The sequence below is a fragment of the Haliotis asinina genome, chromosome 8, assembly GCF_037392515.1.
Source record: "Haliotis asinina isolate JCU_RB_2024 chromosome 8, JCU_Hal_asi_v2, whole genome shotgun sequence".
In the NCBI taxonomy this organism is placed as follows: Eukaryota; Metazoa; Mollusca; class Gastropoda; order Lepetellida; family Haliotidae; genus Haliotis; species Haliotis asinina.
The window spans coordinates 37,713,069-37,738,282 of NC_090287.1; the positions used below are offsets into that span (position 1 = coordinate 37,713,069).

Below are 25,214 nucleotides of genomic sequence, written 5' to 3' on the forward strand. Positions count from 1 at the left end.
CGAAGGAGATTTTCCCGCTTCTGCATATATGCCCTAAAGGTATGTGCACCACATATCTCATCAGACAAAAAGACCCCTCTTTAAGTATAGTAGATTTAATCTCCGTCTACACCAATTCCCAGATCACATCTTGATTGTATTCAGTGTATGTGCTTTTATATATAGGTATCTGTTTGTTTAACAAGCCCTCGCTTCCCTATTTCTAGTGCGGGGTATGAGTCACACCCCAGCCTTCATACCTCGGCAATACTATAGGGGTACGTGCTGAAAGCACGCAATGTATTGATGGCCTGCATGTATAGGATCACACTGTCTCAACAAGTATACAGAGTTACAGCATCGTATTTTCTGTGAAAAGTTAAATCAAATTATGCAGGGTCACGGCTGAGAATAAAATATGGCATTCCTTTGACACTCAAAGCTGATAGTCGAGTTGCACTTGCAAATGATAATTGCAACGTTAGGCATGTCCCGTCCAATTGATATAAGGTGTGTATGGGATAGTATAGGACATGTTGCTTTGAATAACACTCACGCACAACACGACACGAGGCGTCTGCCCGATGCAGGTCTCTGACGCTCACAATCACGGGTATTGCACTTACAAACACAGCTACAAAAGCAAGGTCAAAGTAAAGGACTCTCGCATCTTTGATGATAGTCACATTCCCTAGGTGAACATCGGACTCTTGCCAACATCAACGAGGGCATACAATGAAACATGCAGTTGTTAGGAGATCAACGATGTGCGATACAAATGATGGCCCGCTTCAAAGACATGCTTATGTCTGTTTCAGTCAGAGCCAGTCAGCATCATTGGCGGAGTGACGAGGTGAGAGCAGACGACACCAATGACCCAGGCAGTGTGAGGACCTAACCTGGAAAATGATGCCAACCGGAAGTGCTTGTTCCATAGCCTTGGTGGTATTGTGCTGTGTGTCACACGTCACGGTAAGAGCTGACAGTAAACTAGGAACATTCTGAACTGATATAAACTGAATGGTCCGTAATATTAACCCCGATGAGTCAGTGTCTCTCTGTTTCCAATCGTCATTTCTCATCAGTTAAAATGTACATTCTCTCTTTACCATGTGGGTTGATGATTTTTACATAATTTTCGTAGAGACTAGCGGCTCCATTCAAACAGGAAAGGGTCACCAATGAGATGCGAGTTTGGAACGTCAAGACTTGCTTCATTTCATGCTTGAAAATTTAAGTTCCACGCGAGTGACTAAACCAACCCACTTTGTTGCTTCATTGGTTGCCCAGGCGTGACTTTAACGCAGCAGCATAAGCGTTGAGCTGGCGGTAAAATACTATGGATTAGGGTCTGTGAGAAATACTACTTAATTCATGTGCACTTGCAAAGGTCTGTTTGTGCCGCCAATGGGACAGCGGGGTATCCTTGTGTTTAAAGCATCCTTTCGTCATGTCGGAGACCCGGGTTCGATTCCCCACATGAGTACAATGAGTAAAGTCCATTTCTGGTGTCAACAGCAGTGATGTTGCTGGAGTATTGATAAAAGCGGCGTAAAATTAAACTTCACTCAAACATTGTATCTACAATGAAGAGAGCAATACCTAACACCCTGAAGGCGAGGTTTTGCTTTTGCACATCACTTTTCTCGGGGAATCTTAGTGAGACAGACTGAGTATGGTTTTACGCCGCTCTTAGAGATGATCCAGCAATATCATGGCAGATATATTTGAGACACCAGATATGGGCTTCACGTGTTGTACCCATGGGTACATCGAATCGAACCCGGGTCTTCGGCATGACGAGCGAACATTTTGATCAATAGGCCTGAGCATCATACGTCATGATCACTTCAAAGAAAAACTGCAAAATCAGGCTGAGTCGCATACATAAACGCGTTGTGTCACCCACCTACTTGTGTTGTCTGAAATCGGAAAAATATATTGCAAGTCATGGACGATAGTACTTACGTAACGTCCTTTGTCGGCATCACTGACTAAACTACCACAGGACAACAGTGTGCAGTTGCCTATATACAGATGTGTCGATCTTTGTGGCAGAGTTTGAGGAACGTACACGTGACAGGATATCTCATCTGTATGCAGATGTGTCGATCTTTGTGGCAGAGTTTGAGAAACGCACACGTGACAGGATATCTCACCTGTATACAGATGTGGCGATCCTCGCACCAGTTCTCAAGGAGCACACGCGTGAAAGGGTATCTCACCTATATACAGATGTGTCGATCCTCGTACCAGTTCATCATAACCGCTCAATAGTTTCACTAAATATTTCTACGACCCTCGAACCTGATTATTCCTAGTGCACCCATATTTCAGCACCCCTTCCTGGTTCACCCAACCGTATTATCTATATCTGTACGTCAATGCCAACCGTCCAATCCCAAGATAATCCACCCGACCACACCAGAAGCCATTAGAACCCCTCCATACCCGAAATCTCTGTTCACAAAAACCCAACAATTACAGCACCGAGAGTTTGCTTGGCGATCACACAAACGACCGAATGATTTACGATTTATTGCGATGACGTCTGAATGCACGGGTCTCGGGGTTGTTATACTATCTGTTGTAAAGTAGCAGGGAGGGGAGGTTAAAATGGCGACTGATGCATACGTACGTTCCTCATTTCGCTGTGAGATATCAGGGACACAAAGACCGCAGAGTATCTGTATTGTACCCCCCAGCCACGACCCGAAGATAAAAGAACCTGTCGCTCTAGTGTGGATGATCTGTGACAAATCAGTTAAAAGAAGCGCCATGAATTACTACTGATTACATTGCCACGGTCTCGCGAACTCAAGCAACATGTTTAATCACTGTATCGTCCCACGCACCAATAACACTGAAAGCTCTCTTTCCCAACTTGTAATAGGTGTCTTTTATGGAGAATATGCCCACAATGTGTAGGTTGTATCTCAGTGTATTCACGCCGAGGCTGGTGCGGCATTATTAACAAGTAGATAATATGAGCTTGATAATCCACAAACCTGGGCTCCGTTCCAAAAGACGATCTTAACACCTACGATCACCTCAGCATAGTCTGTTTCACAGTCCCAGAACCACATTATTTTCCCAAATCCAAAATCTGTCTCACAGTCCCCGAACCACATTATTTCCCCTCCGCCCAATCCTGTCTGCAGAACCCGTGAAGATCCGGGGTAGAACAGGTCTTCAACAACAATTGCTTGGCATAAAAGGTGACATTGCTTGTCGTAAAAGGCGACCGACGGGATCGAGTGGTCGAGCTCGCTGACTTGGCTGACATATGTCATCAGTTCCCCATTGCGCAGGCCGATGCTCATGCTGTTGATCACTGGATTGCCTGGTCCAGACTTGATTATTTACAGACCGCCGTCATATAGTTGGAATATTGCTGAGTGCGGCGTAAAACTAAACTAAACTCACTGTCTGCAGAGTCAAAGCCCTAAATGATGCCAGTCTAGATTTCCTCGGGTTCAGGAACTGTTGGTTTTCATCACAGTTCTATATATTCAGGCACTAAGCGTTAGGCTAACCGCTTTGTGTCTATATTAGGAATACCGCTGTGATTATGAACCTACAGTGACGTACCGTTACAAGGAACTCAGAGGGGTCACTGATATTAGTTCACATAATGGTCACATTTGGTCACATTTGTATATTTCATATATACATAGTGTTAGTTACAGTAGAGAGCTACAGACATGAATTTGTTTAATACACCAGTAGTGTGCTTTCCCCTTACCCGACCATATACACACAAGAAAGTAATGAGAATACCAAGCGTACAGTTGCAGATATATAAGAAGTAGTTTCCGAAATAATAACACAACAGGGATCTTCTCCTACATGTTTCAATCGTGTATCTTCAGGGAGAAGATAATGAAGAATGAGATAATGAGAAAATAATCTCATGACCATGCTACGATATATAACATATATAATTATATCCGGAATCTGATGTCAGTCAAGCTGAGGCTAACTGTCTAGTCTCGCGCGACCTCGCTCTAAATCCCTTTCATTCAACAGTTCTTAGTGAGGGCAAAAACATCGCATTAACGAGAATTTGCATGTTAGTGGTCTTGGGCAGAATGTCGGGGCTTCCTGAAGTGACAGATATAAGAGTCTCGATAAGCAACATGATAGTGTTACCAATTAGAAACTGTATCCTGCAGTATGTGGTGATTATAGCACCACACGTTAATGGGTGAAAGAATATTTAACTTACAGCACAGTAAACAGCAACATCATCGTCTCATCTTGAACATCATCCACCCACTTTTGTGTTCAAATCACCAACGGGCACCTGCGACCCGTTGGTCAAGGAGTAAAAAAGACTCCTGATTAATGGGTTAACGAGGCTAATTCAGCGCGCTGGTAGGTGGCAATGTGGTAGAATATGTACATGACTGGTCTCAGTCAGCAAGAAGGGAAGACTTATCTGATTACTCGGCTGCTGGTGTTGTTGTTGTTGTTGTTGTTGTTGTTGTTGTTGTTGTTGTTGTTGTTGCTGCTGCTGCTGCTTTAGTCCCTCATGTAGCATCATCGCCACTAGACTTACGCTTAGTCTCTAACTATGTAATTTTGGTAGAAACAAATGATAACTTTTAAGTTGAAAATGAGCCCCAGTGAGAAGGAGCCTGACAGAATCTAGACTTGCTTCACTTAGGGATTTGTGATTGCAGGAAGGGCTGAGCGAAGTGATTGTAATTTGGTTCACAAACTGTGAGAACACACAACTGCTGCTGCAGCCTCTCAGCCTATGTAGCACCTCCATCGCGCTTCCATCACAACACGTCTACTTCATTGACGGTGTTTTTTTTTTCTGGAAAATGGCCCCAGAGCACCAAGTGTATGTTTTCTGTCGTCACTTAGTATGCCGTTGGCACTACAACCACTGGGGCGTTGAAAGTGTTTATGGTGGTTTAAATAGACTTCTTGTTTCGATTGTTGGAGCCTTGAGAAAGCGAGGTAAAATAAAAATCACTTACTGTAAAAGTTCAAAACCAGAGTACGGTATTCCTTGAAGCTGCAGACATTTCGGAGAAAGAAAACTACTCCTCTGGGCAAAGGAGGTTTTTTCCCTGCTGAAATAAAAAAAATGACGACTTCAGCGTGACCTTTTCTCTCACTTGAAAATATCAAGGTTTCAGTGTTTTGTGAGCGTGTTTTGGGATACACGTTAGTGACTCGAAACCAACTGTCGTTTATTTTACAATCTGTTAAAAGCTAAGTCAGTTCTAGCCATAGATTGATTAGACTACGGCGTCAATCGATTCCAGCTTTTACACTGTGTCCATGACGACGAAAACATACTGAACATAATATGCAGTTGCACGTATCATTATTTTTGAATGCCTGTAATCAGATATTCAGTCCTGAGCCCCGTGCCTCAAGGCGATCTTAGCGCTACGTATGTCGTAAGTCTATGTTAAAGTATGGGAGTTACGGCTGTCGTAAATCTATGTTAAAGTATGGGAGTTACGGCTGTCGTAAATCTATGTTAAAGTGTGGGAGTTACGGCTGTCGTCAGTCTATGTTAAAGTATGGGAGTTACGACTGTCGTACGTCTATGTTAAAGTATGGGAGTTACGGCTGTCGTAAATCTATGTTAAAGTATGGGAGTTACGGCTGTCGTAAATCTATGTTAAAGTATGGGAGTTACGACTGCCGTAAGTCTATGTTAAAGTATGGGAGTTACGGCTGTCGTACGTCTATGTTAAAGTATGGGAGTTACGGCTGTCGTAAGTCTATGTTAAAGTATGGGAGTTACGGCTGTCGTAAGTCTATGTTTAAGTATGGGAGTTACGGCTGTCGTACGTCTATGTTAAAGTATGGGAGTTACGGCTGTCGTATGTCTATGTTAAAGTGTGGGAGTTACGGCTGTCGTACGTCTATGTTAAAGTGTGGGAGTTACGGCTGTCGTACGTCTATGTTAAAGTATGGGAGTTACGGCTGCCGTACGTCTATGTTAAAGTGTGGGAGTTACGGCTGTCGTACGTCTATGTAAAAGTGTGGAAGTTACGGCTGTCGTAAGTCTATGTTAAAGTATGGGAGTTACGGCTGTCGTACGTCTATGTTAAAGTGTGAGAGTTACGGCTGTCGTAAGTCTATGTTAAAGTATGGGAGTTACGGCTGTCGTACGTCTATGTTAAAGTGTGGGAGTTACGGCTGTCGTACGTCTATGTTAAAGTATGGGAGTTACGGCTGCCGTACGTCTATGTTAAAGTGTGGGAGTTACGGCTGTCGTACGTCTATGTAAAAGTGTGGAAGTTACGGCTGTCGTAAGTCTATGTTAAAGTATGGGAGTTACGGCTGTCGTACGTCTATGTTAAAGTGTGAGAGTTACGACTGTCGTAAGTCTATGTTAAAGTATGGGAGTTACGGCTGTCGTACGTCTATGTTAAAGTGTGGGAGTTACGGCTGTCGTACGTCTATGTTAAAGTATGGGAGTTACGGCTGTCGTAAGTCTATGTTAAAGTATGGGAGTTACGACTGTCGTAAGTCTATGTTAAAGTGTGGGAGTTACGGCTGTCGTAGGTCTATGTTAAAGTATGGGAGTTACGACTGCCGTAAGTCTATGTTAAAGTATGGGAGTTACGGCTGTCGTAAGTCTATGTTAAAGTATGGGAGTTACGGCTGTCGTACGTCTATGTAAAAGTGTGGGAGTTACGGCTGTCGTCAGTCTATGTTAAAGTATGGGAGTTACGGCTGTCGTAAGTCTATGTTAAAGTGTGGGAGTTACGGCTGTCGTACGTCTATGTAAAAGTGTGGGAGTTACGGCTGTCGTACGTCTATGTTAAAGTGTGGGAGTTACGGCTGTCGTACGTCTATGTTAAAGTGTGGGAGTTACGGCTGCCGTACGTCTATGTTAAAGTGTGGGAGTTACGGCTGTCGTACGTCTATGTTAAAGTGTGAGAGTTACGGCTGTCGTAAGTCTATGTTAAAGTGTGGGAGTTACGATCGCCTTAAGGCTACGATCGCTATGAGGAACGGGGCCGAGAACATCATGAACACAGGAAGTAAGGCATCATTGCAGTGGCCTGTGATTGGTCTTCTTAGCATCCTTATGTATAACATTTGGTCTGCAATGAAGAAACTGTCCTTAGAGAACACAAGATTACAATATGTGACTCGAGAGAGACGAGGAAAACGACAAGAGAAAAATGTTAAATCCGGACAATCCAGTGGCCTACGTCAATAACATTGATATACGATGGGATAATACAATAGCATGCATCAACCTAGTCGCCGAGCCTAGGCTTACAATAAGTCCCAGATGATAGCTATCTTTCTTGAACACATGCCGCATTTCCTCCAATAAGCGCCTGGGCGCTTATTATTTTTTTTCAACGGAGTTCCAGACCCGGCACTTAGTAGAAGCCTGGCACTATTGAGTCTAATTAGCTTAATTGAAAGTGAGCTGGTTTATACCGGCGCTTATTAGACGAAATACGGTATACCTAATGCTGAAGTCGATGCTGCTGCTGCTGCTGCCGCTGCTGCTGCTGCTGCTGCTGCTGATGATGATGATGGTAACAACAAATCTATATAAGCCCAGAACAGTTCTTAATTTTCTGAGACAGTCTAAACATTCTCGAGCAGAGCTTCTTTTAAAATATGTTCTCCCGGCCCTGGGAGGGAGACAACCCAATCCCATTAGTCGCCTATTACGACAATCATGGGTTGTCGCAGATCACTTCTAACCCCAATTTACACGGGATGAGTGTCTCATATGATCCCCACCGTGCAGGAGACAAGGCCTATCGAGTCTCACAATAGACAGTGTCATTTGTAACAGTGTTACCTCACAGCAGGAAACAAGATATGAGTAATGTTGTTCTTATCAAAACCTAATGAGACACGTACACGCCCTACCATCCCTACAGTGCATGGATCCGACTTTGTTGGTGTGTACAGCAGGTGCTTGTCACTAAGCTCGATTTGTCCTTGCCTCTGCACGAATGTGTTAATTCAGTTTTGCGCTAATCTTTGAATTTGCTTTCATGAACATGCTTCCCACACGCCTGTCATTTTTGACAGTTTGGAGGAAAACCACTAAAGTCAGTTTTTTTCATGACTTAAGAAACAGCTTTATGCAGGCCCTCTGAAACGCAATATGACATCTAGTCCGTGTGTAAGGTCTACTTACTACATATAGTGCATGTACACACATGTATTGTCTTCATACTACGTGGGCAACGTTAAATGGAATGCTTTAGGTCTTTACATGTTTCTTGTAAAACCACACCTGAAATATTTTCAGCTCGTTTCATGGATTAGTTGAAATTCAACGTCTTGACGAATGCCTTACTCGAGTGTTCGAGGTGCGTTAGCTCTGAAGCTGACACATTCTCTGTACTGATCACATGACATGATGTAGCCAACGCCTTTCAAAGAAAAATGGTCATTGAAAAAGAAATGCACCTGAAAAATAGAACATGCGGTGTGAGTGAGTGGGATTAGTTTTACGTCTCAATATCACAGCCACATCACTTTCGGGGGACACAAGAAATGGGCCTCACACATTGCAGACTCGATTCTTTACAGACCGCCGCCGTATAGCTGGAATACTGCTGAGTGCGGCATTAAGCAACAACCAAGCAACCAAGATTATATATTGCGCGATAGTCTCAAGAAGGCTGTATTCACCCGAGTCGTGTTTAATGTAATAGCGCCTCCATGGTGTAGCGGTCCGAACGTCCTCCCGGAGAGCGGATGGTTGCAGGTTCGAGTCTCTGTCGCGTCATACGAAAAGACGTCAAAATATGGTGCTTGTTGGTCCCTGCCTGCCGCTCGGCATTAATGGGTACAATAAGGACTGTTCGGTTGGCGTGAGTTGGAGTGTCTGTCAGAAGGAGTATCTGAAAATGAGTAGGTGTGTATGCTCGATGCTTGGGTGAATTAATGCCTAGCTGAGGAAGTTGATGTGTCTGACAAATGAGTTTGTCTGGTCGAGGGAGTAAGTGTGCCTTTCCGGATAAAGTTTATAAAGTTTGAATGTGACTGGATGCTTGTTGTCAGTGTGGGAGAACAGGAGTGCCTGATAAATAGTTCCCTTTTAAGCCAATGTGAAGTCAGTATAATGTGTCTGAGTGAGGTATTCATTGGGGCATAGTATCTCAATGAACTAGCACTATAAAAACATCTTCAGTACAACGTTAAAACCCATTTCACCTCACCTTTCTATTAATTTCTGGAATATATTCCTTCACCCTGTACTTTGTGGTAATTAAATGTGTGTAACCCTATGGAGCGGTGATGCGCTTCACGTGTGTATAAGAGATGAGCAGTATGCACGAAACGAAACAAACCCCCAAGAGATATTGACCACGCTGACACATACAGCTGTGCGCACCCTATTATCTCGCCAATATGTTCTTGACCATACCCGGTCATGGATAACTGGTCACCATAAATAACATTACGGGAATTACGAAAAGCATCAAAAAGTATTACGGAAAGGCTTAGTGTGTTGGGAGGTTCTTTAAAAGTCCAAGGTTGGACGTAATAGTTGCCGACTGCACTTGCATACGAAAAGACAGTTGGGAACTTCGTGGACAGTTTTTCAAATGGAATGGTAAATGTATCTATAGAAAGGTGTGCGACAGAACATTATATTGTAATTCCATTACTAACCGAAAATTCAGATGCCTGTTCTGCTGTCCCCCGCCGTGATATTGCTGGTATCTTGAAGTAACAGGCGTAAAACCACACTAACACAGTCATATACCTGTGCTGTTGCATATGACTAAAGGAAATTTAACACTGATCTTTCTTGTACTCATTTGTCCTGTTTGAAACCTAGAAACAAATTTAACACTGAGCTGTTTTCAAAGAGGTAGATATTTTATGTATACGTGTCTTTTTCTTTATGACTCGGGAGCAATTGCAAATTGAGTACTTACACAGGGCGCTATATGCCAGACTTTTATGCCTCTCGTTTATAATGATACGTTTCATCAAAAGAATTTGATTTCACCGTTGACCTTGTGAGGAAAGAAACACTTGAACATCTGAAATTGCTATCCGGTACACAGCTTCGTTTATTTCTAGAACAATGGAGAACAGCGTTTAAATAACATCACAGAAAAAGTTTACAGTATATTTATAACCTATGCATCCGATTGATAGAATACGTAAAACCACGTTGTACAGTTCAGTTGACTACCTTCAAGACTTGCTAAGCATGCATGCAACAATTAAACCATTAGGAAACTTTACTCAGTATATTTTCACGTGTCTCTCCTTTACTAACCAATGATCAATTTATGAGAGAGTGTGTTTAGTTTTACTCCGCTTTTTGCAATATTTCAGCAATGTCGTGGCGGGAGACGCCAGAAATTGTCTTCACACATTGTACCCATGTGGGGAGTAGATCCCATACGGAGGCTTTAACCACAAGGCTATCCCTCCGCCCCTATCCAAAATAACTGATAAAGCTGATATTGACAAAAGACATTTTAAAATGTGTGTGTGTGTGTGTGTGTGTGTGTGTGTGTGTGTGAATGAGTGACTGTGTGTGTGCGTGTGTTTTGTGTCTAAGACCTGCATCATTCCACAATTCTTTAAGCTGACGCACCTCGATATAACTAAAATGCTGTTCAAGGGGCGGTGGGTTACCCATGTGGTTACAGCTTTGTTTCGTCACGCCGGAGATCCGTGTTCGATTCTACACATGCCTACAATGTAAAAAGCCAGTTCCTGGATCCCCTGCCGAGTTAAGACTAAAGGCGATGTAAAACCATACTCACTCACCAAAAGAGATGTTAAACCCAACCCAACTCTATTTCGTCTATCTGTGCCAGTTTAAGGCCACACGCGACGCATTCGAGGTATCCCATAAACCTTTGCAATACTTGTATATCCGGTTCGTCTGGTTCAACACAAGCGATACAGAAACAATGAGACAGAGAAAATATCAATGACATTTACATTTCTGGAAAGTTCTTTGTGATTTTATTAACATCCTCCTATGTTATATTTGCAGGGTGACGGCATGTGGGACCAGTGGAGTGACTTCTCTCCCTGCTCCAGGTCTTGTGGGGGAGGCGTGCAGTCGCGCACTCGGGGCTGCTTACACAAGGGGTACGGGCGCATTACATCTGTGATGTGACGTTATGTCGTCTTATTTATATCCTTCCTTTAATTAATGCATTTCATTGCTGTTCAAAGTTCAGTTACTGAAACATTGTTTTAACATAATGTTGGCGGTATGGAGCATAGTGGTTTTCGTATGCGTACGTCAGGCCGAAGGTCCGGGTTCGATTCCCCACATAGGTACAATGTGTAAAGCCCATTTATTGCTTGAATATTGCTAACAGTGACCTAAACCCACACTTGTTCTTACCTACTCGTTCACCAATGAGCCAATGAACCAAATTTAAACGTCTGCTCGGAATTAAACGTCCATCAATCACTAGACTTCATTACACACTACCTTATTGTGAAATAATAATGTGTTTACACTAGACTGTTTTCCAAAACAACTGTGATCAAAGAAGCTTCAATATAAATCCATGCTTGCCATGAAAGGCGACTATGCTTTCTTAAGAGACGACTAACAGGATCAGGTGGTCAGGCTTGCTGACTTGGTTGACACATGTCATTGGTTCCCAATTGCGCAGATTGATGCTGTTGTTGTTGATCACTGGATTGTCTGGTCCAGACTCGATTATTTGCAGACTGCCACTATATAGATGGAATATTGCTGAGTGCAGCGTGAAACTAAACTCACTCACTCACTCACTCTATGGTCATTTATCTGTCTTAAGGTAATGTAGATTTTACTGTCGCTTCAAACAGTTTTATATCATGTATTGGTGGAGCGGCACACTGTCAGTGGCACTCCTTTCATGTAAATATTTATTTAGGATTAGAAACTCCTCAGTTACCTGAACTCCTCTCATGTATCAAGGATTATTCATTCTTAAAGTTGATTCATATGATTTCAATGACACGGTGTCGAAGTAAGCAAATGAAACACTTTGATCCTTCTGTTTGATATCAGTAAAATACAAGTCAGCTCTGCAAGGCCCTTGCATGTGTTAACTGTTGGAACATGAACTGGTATTTTTTGGAGCTTGCACTAATCGGCAATGGCTAAAGATGTATGGTCTACAAGTGAGCAGGGTAGTTAATTCTATGTATGTTTTTCTCTTTGATTAACTAACATGCATGTACATATATTTGAGCCAATTAATGTTTGTTTTATTACATCATGGAACATGATGTTGTTAGTTTTGTTTAGACTGTTTTAAACAAACTGTTGTTTTGTTTATAGTGATATGTTTAGAGTTGAATGAATGAATGAATGAATGAATGAATGAATGAATGAATGAATGAATGAATGAATGAATCTTCTCATATATGGTCACAGGTGAAAATAGTCATTCATGAATTTTAAAATCAACTAAATTTAAACCATGAAGTGTAATGTTTGAAACAACTCAAGGATGTGCCAGGCAGTGTTACAGTTTCCACTTACAGCAGTGTCGTAAGAAAAATGCTAACCTTGCATTCTGTATCCAAGGCTAGAGACCACCATTGTACTAGTGAAACATTCAGTTTTGCCCATGTAGATCTATGAATACCATCATTTCATTTACCTTAAGCATGCAGTACTGTTTGGTTACACCCTGTGTCTGACAGAGATTCTTGGTACCAACAAATTCTTATCTTTTCCAAATATTCAAATATCTGACTGAAACCTGGCAAAATTTAGATCTTTAAAATGTGATGTGACAAAATCTCACTGTGTGGGCAGACACAAGAGCACCAGTATATAGGTCAACCTCTGCCGGTGATGTCAAAATGATGTGTTCATTTTCAGTGTGTGGGTTTTATGAAGCTAACAATGATTTTTGCATTTCAGCTCCGGCAAGGGTATGGGATGTGTTGGCCCCGACCATGAATATTCCTCCTGCAGCACAGATGTAAGTGATTTACAACACTGTAACAGCTGACTGGCATGAAGCAGTTGGGAAATACTGTGTAGTTTGAGTGATTGAAGCACTCGTAAAATCTAATCATTTGCCAAGTGAGGCGTTGACATTTTCCTTAACATTTAAATGCCCATCACTTCATTCCAGTGTCATCCATTCACTTTCAAGTGGTTCTAGTCAGGCCTTTGTTTGATTGTCCAGTGTTTTATATTTATGATTAGATTAACCAATTTACATGCAGCATTGTCAGTGTTTACAAATATACTGAATGGTGAAAGAAATGCATGTTTTGAAAAAATGAAATCTCATAAAAGTAAACATTCATGTTTATGTCTTCCGTATGAAAACTTGACAGAAAATCCAAGTTGTAATTCTTTTGCTGTTCAGTATATAATGGTATGTGTCTATATTCAGCCATGCCCACGTGATTCCGAAGACTTTCGTAGCATGCAGTGTGCAAAGTTTAACCAGCTGCCAATGATTCTGAATGGTCATGCGAGGAGATATGACTGGGTGCCTCACTTTGGTAAGGAGAACAACAGCTTCAATATATGTCATGTGTGCACCACTATACACACTTGTGAATCACTGTATCACACCAGTGTTTGAAATGAAACAGATATTGAAGAAATTGTTGTACAAAAATGCAAATAACATGTGTGTATATAATTCCAAAATCTTTCACCTTTTTCCATGGCACAAGTGGCTGACTTTACTGGTTTTGCAGGTTTAGCATACTTTCCCAACACACAGACACACAGACACACAGACAGACACACACACACACTCACTCACTCACTCACTCAAGAAATTTGGTAATTTCCTTGGTTGACTGTTGCCTTTCATTCTTTGATTATAATTATTCATCAGAACATCTAGCATGGAGGTCGAGCTTTTAGAACCAAGTTTCACACATCATTCATATTCTAGTTTATCATGTGACAGGATTTATATCTGAAGTGATTGGTGCTGATTAGACTTAACTTCCCTCCAGATGAGAAGAACCGCTGTTCTCTGAAGTGTCATGCGTTGGGCACATCGGTGGTGCGTGACCTGGAGGAGATGGTTACAGACGGAACGCAGTGTGACAGTCCCGAACACTTTGGCATCTGTGTTGGAGGAGTGTGTCAGGTGAGCTAACTGGGAAGGTGATGGACCTCCACGGATTACACTATTTACTAAAACTGAGTGGGTGAGCGGGAAGGTGGGTGGGTTTTGAGGTAGGGAGTGGGTGAGTTAAGGGAAAATGGGAGGGAGGGAGGGAATGAATAAGTGAAAATGGTTTTATGAATCTTTTAGCAAACGTCCAGCAGTAGCTTGGTAGGGGAAGCAGGTTTCAGTTATGTGGGGAATTGAACCCTATTCCTCAGTATGATTAAATACAATTACGACAAGGCTACCCCGATGTGCCAGTCACTGACCATTGGGAGGTAATGCTGCAGTGAAATAACCATGTCTGGTAGCTTGAATACTGAATGGTTCTCAGACTTCAGTCCTGCTCCACAACAAGGCACATGTAACATGTGATCTCACCTTACGCAGGTGACTTTGTCCATACTACCCCTCAGTTCACCCAGCAGTGAATGGGTACCCGCTGGGTGTAACTGTTATGAGATGGATGACTGTTCACTTCCTTGTGTCTCAAAGGCTATTTGGGTTGTAGTAGACACTGATCCATTGACCAAGGTAATGATGCTAGCTCTTTGAGCACACACTTGGATCTGGAGGCTAGTATGCATCTCATTCTTGCTTAGTGGGTGTTACTGGAGGTAATATCCTGGTTCTCTTTATAGGCATCATTATTACTCAGTAAACCGTTATTTTCAAACAAAAGAGCAAGATACACTCTTTGACCTCTGACCTGTTCCTGTTGCTGATACAGCATATTGCTGCCTGTATTTGTACTGACCTCTGCTTCGTGTGTGACAGACTGTTGGGTGTGATCGTGTGATTGGCTCGGTGATGGAGGAGGACCGGTGCCGTGTGTGCGGAGGGGATGGCAGTGCGTGCCTAACGGAAAAGGGGGCCTTCACACAGGATAATCTAAATGTAGGTAAGATCAACCAGCAACATGTTGCATCATTTCCCTTATTGCGTTATATGACATGACTTCATTTCCTGTCATTTAAAATTTATTTAAGTGATTGCCAGTGGAAGCTTGTCTTTGGTAAAATGGCAGGAATCTGTTGAGGTGGGAAACGGTGTATTACTTACCTCCCCTTCATCTCAGTAGAGCCAATACAGGGTGTGTGAGTCTCTTAAATTTACTTCTTCGACAATCACTCCTGATGTGAACCTTATTGTAGTTATATTAAGGCCTTTAGACCATGTGGGGTTTTCTGTCTTTATTTGTTGTTTGTTGTTTGTGCTCAAACATTCAGAAGTTTGAAAAATGTAATTGATAATAGAAGTTATTTATTTTTCCTGACTGTAAGTCATAATTAGTTATGTTCAGAGGTTCAAAGACACATTTTAAGAGGTGTTATTTATGGTAATACAAACCACTAAACACTAATTCGTTCATTTTCCAGTAATGGGAAGGATAGGATGTTGGGATGGTAATTGGTTTCCTTGTTTCTGGTCGGAGGGAAACCTCACTGCTTTTTAAGCATTTCACATTTTCACACATCATTCTCTATTAAATCTACTTAGTTTTAAAAGAAGTCTGAGTTTAAGTAGAGTTTAAGGTTATCCCCAAAGGGCTGGTGTAGAAATTTACTGCTTCAAAATCTACCGGACAGGACTTTGGTCCTGATTGATCTAAAGTCAGTTTTATATTACTGCTTCTTTACATTTTGTTTACAAATGACATTTCCAGTCAGCAGACTAAATGCATGTATGTTTCAGGCTACCATGAGATCCTCACCATTCCAGAGGGATCCACAAGCATTGCGGTCAAAGAGATGAAACCAAGCCATTCTTACCTAGGTAGCTTTATGTCCCATAATGGTTTTATTGACCTCTCCATTATGTACAGTATATCAAGGCACCTAATCATATCTTTTAAATACTCAGTGCTATTGCCGTAGAAAAAGTGAGGCATCTTAGTTTATATAACCGATTGCTAGTCATCATTTTCTGATGATATAAAATCGTCTAGGCAGAGTTGTCTCCCTTGATGCGTTTTTGTTGTGTGAGTTTGTCTTCCTGGATGTGCAGCAATGTTATCAATATGTATTTTTTAAATCAAATGTTATGCATCTTTGGCAGATCTACTAATCTGATCTATAGTAACTGTATTTCTGCCCGTGAGTGCATTAAGAACTGCATCCAGTTCAAAAGCATAAGCATCTCTGCCAAAGTAATCCCAGAAATATAGAAATATGTAAATATTCAGTTTATAGTTGTCTTCAGTTCAAGATTTATAAAACATGTCCTTTGCTCCAGCTCTGAAGAATTCTAAAGGAATGTTCTACATCAATGGGGGCCGAGACAGGACATCCCAGAAAGCTTTTGCCGGGACCATCTTCCAGTACTACAGTGCTGAGAATAGGGATGACAAAGTGGAGTCGATCCTTTCAAGAGGTCCTACAAATGAGACTCTTATTGTCATGGTGAGGCATATGCTAGTGTGTTCCATCACATTTCAGCAAGTAACAGAATATGACATCCTGCAGCACTTGACATTCACCAAAATTCCCAAACAAGATCACAGGACTGTAACTTTTAAAAATCACTGGTCCTTACAGATTCTTACTGGCCATGCTAAGGGACTCTTAATATCAAATTCAAATTTTCACTTGCTTGGTAGAATTTTATCTTAAAAATGTCAAAGAGCTAAGACTTCCTCCTCATAAGGCTTTATTCAGTCAGAATCAAAATAAGAATTTTCAGAAAACACCTACTAGACTGTTGGAAAGCACTTTACAAAGTTGTGCTGGTCAATGTGTTATTAGACTTGGGCAAGTGGGGTACTGTGAATGTGGAGCCCTGTCCTGTCTTAACTGGTTGTCCTCTTCTTCTCCAGCTTATTGCAAGAGATGGAAACCCGGGTATAAAGTATGAATACTCAAGTCCACAGTCTCTGGTAGATAAGGCCAATCCCACTGACAGGTTCACGTGGGTGTATGGACATTGGACACGGTGCTCAGAAGAGTGTGGTACAGGTACGCTGTGGGCTGTACCCTGGGCCCACTTGCACAAAGCAATCTTAGCGCTACACTGATTGTAACTCTCATTCACCAACATAGACTTAAGACAGTCGTAGTGATAAGATCGCTTTGTGCAAGTGGGCCCTGATCTGTAACAGCCTGTGACTATTCGGTTAGAATTGATTTTCATTAAAACATGCTTGTCGTAAGAGGCTACTTACAAGATTGGCTGGTCAGGCTTGCTGATTTGATTGACACAGGTCATTATATCCCAACTGCATAAAATGATGCTAATGCAGTTGATCACTGGATTGTCAGGTCCAGATTTAATTATTTACAAAGCGCTGTCATATAGCTGGACTATTGTATATTACCAAACCAAACAAACCTAATCTGTATCACAATCCCTCAAAAGCCATTAGTTTTCCACTTGACTAGCGCTTACTGTAATGCTGGAGTTATCTTATTTCCATAACTATAGAAACTAACTGGAGTTCCTTTTCAACTTGAATAGAATTTGGAATTTTTCTGTCAGAATTGAATGGTTTCAGAGACAGAGCTTGTTTTGTATGACACCCTCTCACCAAAGTACAAGTTCTTTGGTTGATTAAAATCAAAATACTCTGTTGAAACTCAGACCACATTAATAGATAACTTTGGGAAAACCATCAGAATTTGGGAAAGACCTGTGTAATTATCTGAACACACTGAAGGACACTTGATGAAGACACATATGTCTGCTTACAGGGTATCAACTCAGAGCTGTGTCATGTATGGACCGACAGTCAGGACAGACGGTTCACACAAGGTCATGTGATCTTCTTGAGCGACCTCGTGCTAACCAAACCTGCAACATGGGATCTTGTGCGGAAGACAGGACGAACGGATACAGGTGATCGGGGAAAACTTGATTATCATATGAACAAGATGTAATGTGTCACTAACCAATCAAAGATAAACTTTGTCTGAATCAAGCCATCACACAAGTAGTTACAATGTCTGTGTGATGCGGCCTTCCTTGTTTTTCAAGAGTGTGACCTACCATCCCCAAACTTATAGCATCACTGACCTCATGCACAGTGAAACACATGAAGATAAAGATATGGGTAACACTTAAGCTGACACAAATTGCTAGGATACACCTGGAAAACTGTTGACGCATGGGCACATTGTTGAATTTAGATACATTAAGTCACCCACCTGTATTTTTCTCTCTCCTCAATAATAGAGAATACATAGAGAATCCTACCAATCTATCTACTGATACCAATCATATCATTCAAGTCTTCGGGGGATATTTTACCTTTATCAATGGGTGTTGATGTAATTGATATCAATAGACATGAGGGTGTGATTTGGTTTAACATAGAAAATCACTCTTCATTAGTTTTCAGTGACAAATGTACATATCTGAACACTGTACTGCCATTAGACTTGCAGTGCAGTGATGTCACATTATTGTGATGTCATCAAGGTCATGATGTCATAGCATTGTCAGGGCATTGTACAAAGTCAACTGCCTTCTGATGTTTGTTACGACATAGTGACTGTACAGATATATGTTACTGTGTTGCAGCTGGGTGTTGGGCCACTGGGATGAGTGCTCCGTCAGCTGTGGGGTAGGGGAACAGACCCAGCTGGCCTACTGTCAGGAGAAGGGCACCATGGGACAAACCATCTTTGTGTCCGATGATATCTGTCTGAGGTACCTAGGGGAGAAGCCCAAGTACAAGCGAGTGTGTGAAGGAGAGAGTGGTTGTCCCAGATGGGCCACAGGGGCATGGAATGAGGTGAGTAAATCTCCACATGTATGTATATTTTGTTTGTTGAATGCCACACTCAGTAATATACATGTTGTATCATGTCAGCCTGAATAATGATGTGAATAAACGTGACCTGACGTACAAGTGATTCCCTACACACATCATCAGGATATGATGAGAGACACATGACGATCAGGGTTGGAATTGGTTCCCCGCAGAAGGGGACACCACATTTTTGTATGTATCCATGTGGGGAATACAATTGTCTTCGGTATGACGAGCGAATGCGTTAACCGCTAGGTTACCCCAGTGATCCGCTTGTCATAAGAAAGCTTGTAAAGAATTGAGCGACTTTGTTGACACATGCTGTAGTATCTAGCATTCCTTACCTGTGAAGATAGGGGTTAGAATTGATCTCCAGTAACCCATTCTTGTTGTAAGAAGTGACTAACAGGATAGACTGACCAAGCTCAGTGACTTGACATGTTATTGTATCTCAGTTGAATAAACTAACGCTCGTGATGTTGATCACTGGATTGTCTGGTCTAGACTCGATTGTTTTCCATTTAGCTTGAAAATTGCTCACTGTAGCATTAAACAAGCAACAGAGATAATAAACAGTGATATACAATCAATCCAGGTGCTGAGCCTGATGCGCTTAGGGAAGATTTATGAGCTTATATCAACTGTTATGTCTTGTTATGTATTTATCAGTAATTACATTGTTTTGTTCCAGTGTGGTGTGACCTGTGGGTATGGATACCAGACTCGACGTGTGTATTGCCAGCGGGATTCCGACGGAGAGGAGCCCACTACAGTGCCAGACTCGGAGTGCCGAGATGCAGACAAGCCCGAGGGCAGGAAACGATGTTTGCTGAGTTCATGTCCAGGTGGCAGAGATGGCATACTGAAGGAACTAGAGGTGAGTCCGGTGTGAGACAACCTGTCTTCAAACAGGCTTGAAGTTACAGAGATGACTGCCGGTGTCATAAATAGCCCAGCTGTATGTGGACACTGATGGAAGCAGCTGTAAAATATGTAGAATTTCAGTTGAGATGACAAAAATTGTTGTCTTGAGTCTGTATGAAGAGTTTATCTGAACAGTTTTGTTTTCTCCATTAAAAGGAGTGATACGGAGATGTACTATAGCTCTGATGGTATGACATGGAGCAGATGTACTATAGTGTAGTGAGTATGACATGGAGGTGATGGACTATAGTGCTAGGGGTATGTCATGGAGAAGATGTGCTGTAGTTCTGAGGTATGATTTGGAGGAGATGGATTATAGTTCTGGAGGTATGACATGGAGGAGATGAACTAAAGTTCTTGGGTATGACATGGAGAAGATGGATTATAGTTCTTGTGTATGACATGGAGGAGATGGACTATAGTTCTGGGGTATGATATGGAAGAGATGGATTATAGTTCAGGGGTATGACATGGAGGAGATGGATTATAGTTCTGTGGTATGACATGGAGGAGATGGATCATAGTTCTTGGGTATGACATAGAAGAGATGGATTATAGTTCTGGGGTATGACATTTAGGAGATGGACTATAGTTCTGGGGTATGACATGGAGGAGATGGATTATAGTTCTGTGGTATGACATGGAGGAGATGGATCATAGTTCTGGGGTATGACATAGAAGAGATGGATTATAGTTCTGGGGTATGACATTTAGGAGATGGACTGTAGTTCTGGGGTATGACATGGAGGAGATGGATTATACTGCTGGGGTATGACACAGGAGGTGTTCTCTTGGTAAGTTCTATGGGTATGATGTGGAGATGTACACTAGCGCTGTGGATACGACATGGAGTACTATAGTGCTGGGTGCAGGACACTGTCCTGTGTGTAATACATAGAGAGGAATTACATGTGGTTTTGATTATGTACACCAATATAGAACAGATTAAAGCATACATTTTTACCCTTTAAAAGCACTAATTGAGTAAGGAATCTACCTCACAGGAAGAAGGAATTCCACCATCAAATTACCTCACAACTTACACATTTTTGTATGAACCACTTGAATTGTTTTTTATTCATTTGACATCACTTCTACTGAGGACTTAATCCTGTATCAGTTTAGTTCCTCTGCATGTCTTAATGAAACCAAGATGCTGACGGGAACTACTTGGTTCGTTCCCAATACTAAACCTACCAAGACTGGTTGTAACCCAGAATACACAAGTGGGACTGTGTAGTCTCTCTCTAGACATTACAGGTACTTTATTAGCCATGTGATATTTCCCTCGCTCCCTTATTGCAGCTGTCTGCTCCAACACGTAATGCAGCCTTTAGTGAGGGCAGAACTAAATGTGTCTTGATAGATTACAAGTCCTTTCTAATACGTAGTAAGATGTTGTGAGTACTTTGCTCGGAGATGGGTGCATGGTATCATTGTCTGGGTGTGGCACATTAGTTTGTCCCATTGCGAATGAATGCTGTTAGCTGTTGTAAGAACGATGCTGCTGTAACCACTGCTTCACAGTTAGTGAGGAATAGGGTAACGTACCTTAATGCTAAGGTAATGTAGCCCCGTGAAGATTCGGGGTAGAATAGACCTTTAGCAACCCATGCTTGCCATAAAAGGCAACTATGCTTATCGTAAGAGGTGACTAACGGGATCGGGTGGTCAAGCAGGCTGACTTGGTTGCCACATGTCATCGGTTCCCAATTGCGCAGATTGATGCTCATGTTGTTGATCACTGGATTGTCTGGTCGAGACTTGATTATTTACAGACTGCCGCCATATAGCTGGAATATTGCTGAGTGCAGCGTAAAACTAAACTTGCTCACTCGCTAAGGTAATGTAAATGACATGTTAATATTTCTTGTATTTTTTTTATTATTATTTATTTTTTTTGTGTGAGGCAGACATCTTGGGCAGAAGTCTTACCGTAATGTAAACCCTGAATAAGAATAAGAAGCAGAATAAGCTTCAGTTTCAATGCAAGATTATAAGGTCCCATATAGAACCTTTGAATTGATCTTCAGTAACTCATGCTTGTTGTAAGACTAGGAAAGAGCCAACTAACAGGATAGGGTGGTCAGGCTAGCTGACTTAGTTGGCATAACACCAAAGTTGCTCAGATTGATGTTCATGCTATTGATCACTGGATTGTCCCATCCAGACTTGAAAATTTACAGACCACAGCCATGTAGCTGGAATATTGTTGAGTGCGACTTTAAACAACAAATAACACAAAACAAAAGGTCCCCGTGCTCCTTCATTTAGCTCCCAGAATTCTGCAATTCATGACTTCTGATGAGACTTGTCAGAGATGCTGATACAGCAGTATAAAGCTGCTCCCTGAAGTTAATGGCTGTCATAATGATAAAGGCAGGACCATGCACAGTGGATGCCTTGCCCCTATACGTCTATGTTTAGAGGGGAGCTATCGCCTCTGATAAGTAGGTATCATGACATATGTTATGAAGTTCAACATGACCCTTACTGATGAAAGTAAGACATGATCTGTAAATAATTATCAGAAATTGATGGAAAGGCCAGATGACCGATTTATCACTGCATTGTTTTCAAAATAAATAATGGTTTCATTATGGAACATTTTAATGTTCAAATTTGAACATTCATCAATATTGTTCTGCTATCTGATTGGACTGTTTTATATTAACTCATACAAGCTGATTGGCCTGTACAGATATGATGAAATATAATTTGCCCTTTTCTCAGTTTGTATCCACTGTGGATGGTAAGTATGTCTAGTGTCTGTGTAGTGTCACACAAACATTTTTCACAGAAATTAGTTTCTCTGAGAATTTCATATACTCCCTTGGTGGCCTCTTGGTGGACAAGCCCAAACAGCTGTAGAATGCTGTACACCCTGATAATGACACATGCAACTCGTATTATTATTTTCATTTGGTATGAATCATCTTTTATGATAATATTTGCCCAAACTGTAAGTGACATGAAGTTTAAATTCCATTAAGCACTTGGTAATTGAGAATGATGAAAATATGCTCTGCAAGTTTCCTCACAGTGATTTCTTTTATTGTTGATGTATATTTTCGCTATCATTTTGCCTCATGAACAATGGTTGTGCTTATTGTATTTGTTAAATGTATGTTGGGGGTTTGAATTTTTTTACTCAGAGGGTTAAAGGGGTAGCCTAGAGGTGAAAGTGTTTGCTCATCATACTGAAGACCCTGGTTCCATTCCCCATATGGGTACAATGTGTGAAGCCCGTTTCTGGTGCCCTCCATAGTGATGTTGCTGGAATATAAACTAAAACTAAACTCACTCACTCACTCTGACTCGGAATACTCTACCACAACAATAGCATGACATCACAATAGTGGTTTTAAATCTCTTTGTGCCTGTATGAAACTAAATACACGGGTGTGCACAACACAGGGATGGCAGCGAACATCTATATCTAGAAATCTGGTTCAAAAACATTTGCCTTGCTGTGCATTTACTGAAATACTCATCTTACTTTTGGATGTTTACATCCTTGAACTGCCGATCAAGTTGCCTGGCTTTGTCGTTATACCTGTTGACCTTTTTTTCTTTCTCGCTCATAAAACGTTGTATGTAGCAGCACATATATATAGAGTTGGTAATTTGCAGTGTGTTGAGCCATGTTGTTAGCTAATGAGATGGTATTCTCATGTCTTGGGAGGAGCTGCTTCATGCTTTGCCTCCAGCATTAAAGGTGTACTGTTATCCTTTCAATCAAACTCTGTCACGTGGGAATATTTTGGGCAGGATTCAAGATAAACTCTAAAGTGAGGCATCTGTACACCTGAAAATTAGGATTTTACCTAAATTTTATAAATGTTATCCAAACATTGCTAAGGTGAAAACAGCTGATGGAATACTTCAGACTTAAACACCCTCAGCAGCATATGTACTTTTGCTAAAAATCTCTATTAAATAATCATTTCTTACTTGTTTCATTTAAGCCAATATCAAAGATGGGTGTATAGTCTCTTTTGACTCAGTATGCAATAGAAGATGCTTGTTTTTGTCACACATGTGTACACCTTACTTTTGTCTTTAATATATGCTACATAACCTTCAATGGGATTAGTCTGAATTAGTGTATTTAAGTATATACTAGTATCTCACCTATAAGAGTCTCAGCCTTGTGTGTCACTGAAAGATACAAATATCCGTGTCAAAAGTGGACTAGTATATATCATTGTTTCTAATGTGATAAGGTGAGCAGTTTCTGGTGGAATATGGCAGTAGCTTCGGTCAGTTTCATCTGCGATCTATTCACTATATCACAGCCATTATGCTATATATGCAGGGGCTTGCTTTTTGTCTTCCTGGTGTGCTGCAATAAGGGACAAATATGAACTGAAAATTATATACTGGCACCTAGAGGCATTGTATGACAACTAGAAATATTACTTGACAACTGAAATATTTATTTGACATCTGTAGCATTTAAGTGGCAACTAAACTCTTTACTTCACATATACATTATGTTTGAAAGCAATTTGCCTGATGAGAAGTTATTTCTTGACATTGAGAATAATTCCTTGATGGATAGAAGCATTCCTTGACAACCAGCAGCATTCTTTGATAATAGAAACATTACTTGTTAGCTAGAAGCATTATGTGACAGCTAGAAGCATTCCTTGACAACCAGCAACAGTCTTTGACACTAGAAGCATTATGTGACAGCTAGAAGCATTCCTTTGCAACTAGAAGCATTCTTTGATAATAGAAACATTACTTGTTAGCTAGAAGCATTATGTGACAGCTAGAAGCATTCTTTAACAACCAGCAGCATTCTTTGATAATAAAAAACATAACCTGCCAGCTGGAAGCATTATGTGACAGCTAGAAGCATTCCTTGACAACGAACAAAAGTCTTTGATACTAGAAACATTACCTGCCAGCTAGAAGCATTATGTGACAGCTAAAAGCATTCCTTTGCAACTAGAAGCATTACTTGACAAGAAGAAGCATTTCTCAAACAACTGCCCAGCTTTAAACTTTTTTCTTACATGATACTGGTAACTAAGCATTTTGCAAACATTGCGGCATTGAGAGATGAGTTGTAGTCAGTTTAGTTTTGAAAAATGATATGGTATTTAGCAAGGAACTCAACTCATGTGCACTCTCTTAACTTGAATATTACTTCTCCTGCTAAACCCTTAAATTAGCTCTTCTGCCTTAGTCTGCTTGCACAAGCAGTCAGGTGTAGATGTGCCCTCGCGTTGCATGTAAACAGGCATATGATCACATGTGTTTGCCTATCTCTGGGACACAAACATTTTTTATGATAATACGTGTTTGCCTACCTTTTGTACAGAGTCAGTTGCAGTCTTGGTGTTACATGTAGATATGGGTGTAATTACATGTGGCCACCTATCACCTATCTACACAGGTATGATCACATGTGTCTGCCTTGTCTGGTACTCAGACTTTGGTTATGATCACAGGGGTCT

General features: G+C 41.2%; 1 protein-coding gene across 11 annotated transcripts in view; it reads left to right on the plus strand.

The window, feature by feature from the left end:
- LOC137293771 (papilin-like) overlaps window positions 1-25,214 on the plus strand; it is a 150,831-nt gene that overhangs the window by 16,201 nt on the left and 109,416 nt on the right. For 5 of the 11 annotated variants that reach the window (XM_067824485.1, XM_067824491.1, XM_067824488.1 and 2 more), the window contains exons 2-13: window positions 798-951; window positions 10,970-11,067; window positions 12,854-12,914; window positions 13,338-13,449; window positions 13,918-14,054; window positions 14,853-14,976; window positions 15,771-15,851; window positions 16,311-16,477; window positions 16,891-17,029; window positions 17,762-17,906; window positions 18,591-18,804; window positions 19,514-19,699. In XM_067824485.1, the coding sequence (XP_067680586.1) occupies window positions 886-951; window positions 10,970-11,067; window positions 12,854-12,914; window positions 13,338-13,449; window positions 13,918-14,054; window positions 14,853-14,976; window positions 15,771-15,851; window positions 16,311-16,477; window positions 16,891-17,029; window positions 17,762-17,906; window positions 18,591-18,804; window positions 19,514-19,699 (1,530 nt within the window). In that variant the 5' untranslated portion in view covers window positions 798-885. Of the gene's footprint in view, window positions 1-797; window positions 952-10,969; window positions 11,068-12,853; window positions 12,915-13,337; window positions 13,450-13,917; window positions 14,055-14,852; window positions 14,977-15,770; window positions 15,852-16,310; window positions 16,478-16,890; window positions 17,030-17,761; window positions 17,907-18,590; window positions 18,805-19,513; window positions 19,700-25,214 lie in introns of those variants that run through there. The other 6 variants (XM_067824486.1, XM_067824492.1, XM_067824493.1 and 3 more) reach the window with 2 other exon arrangements.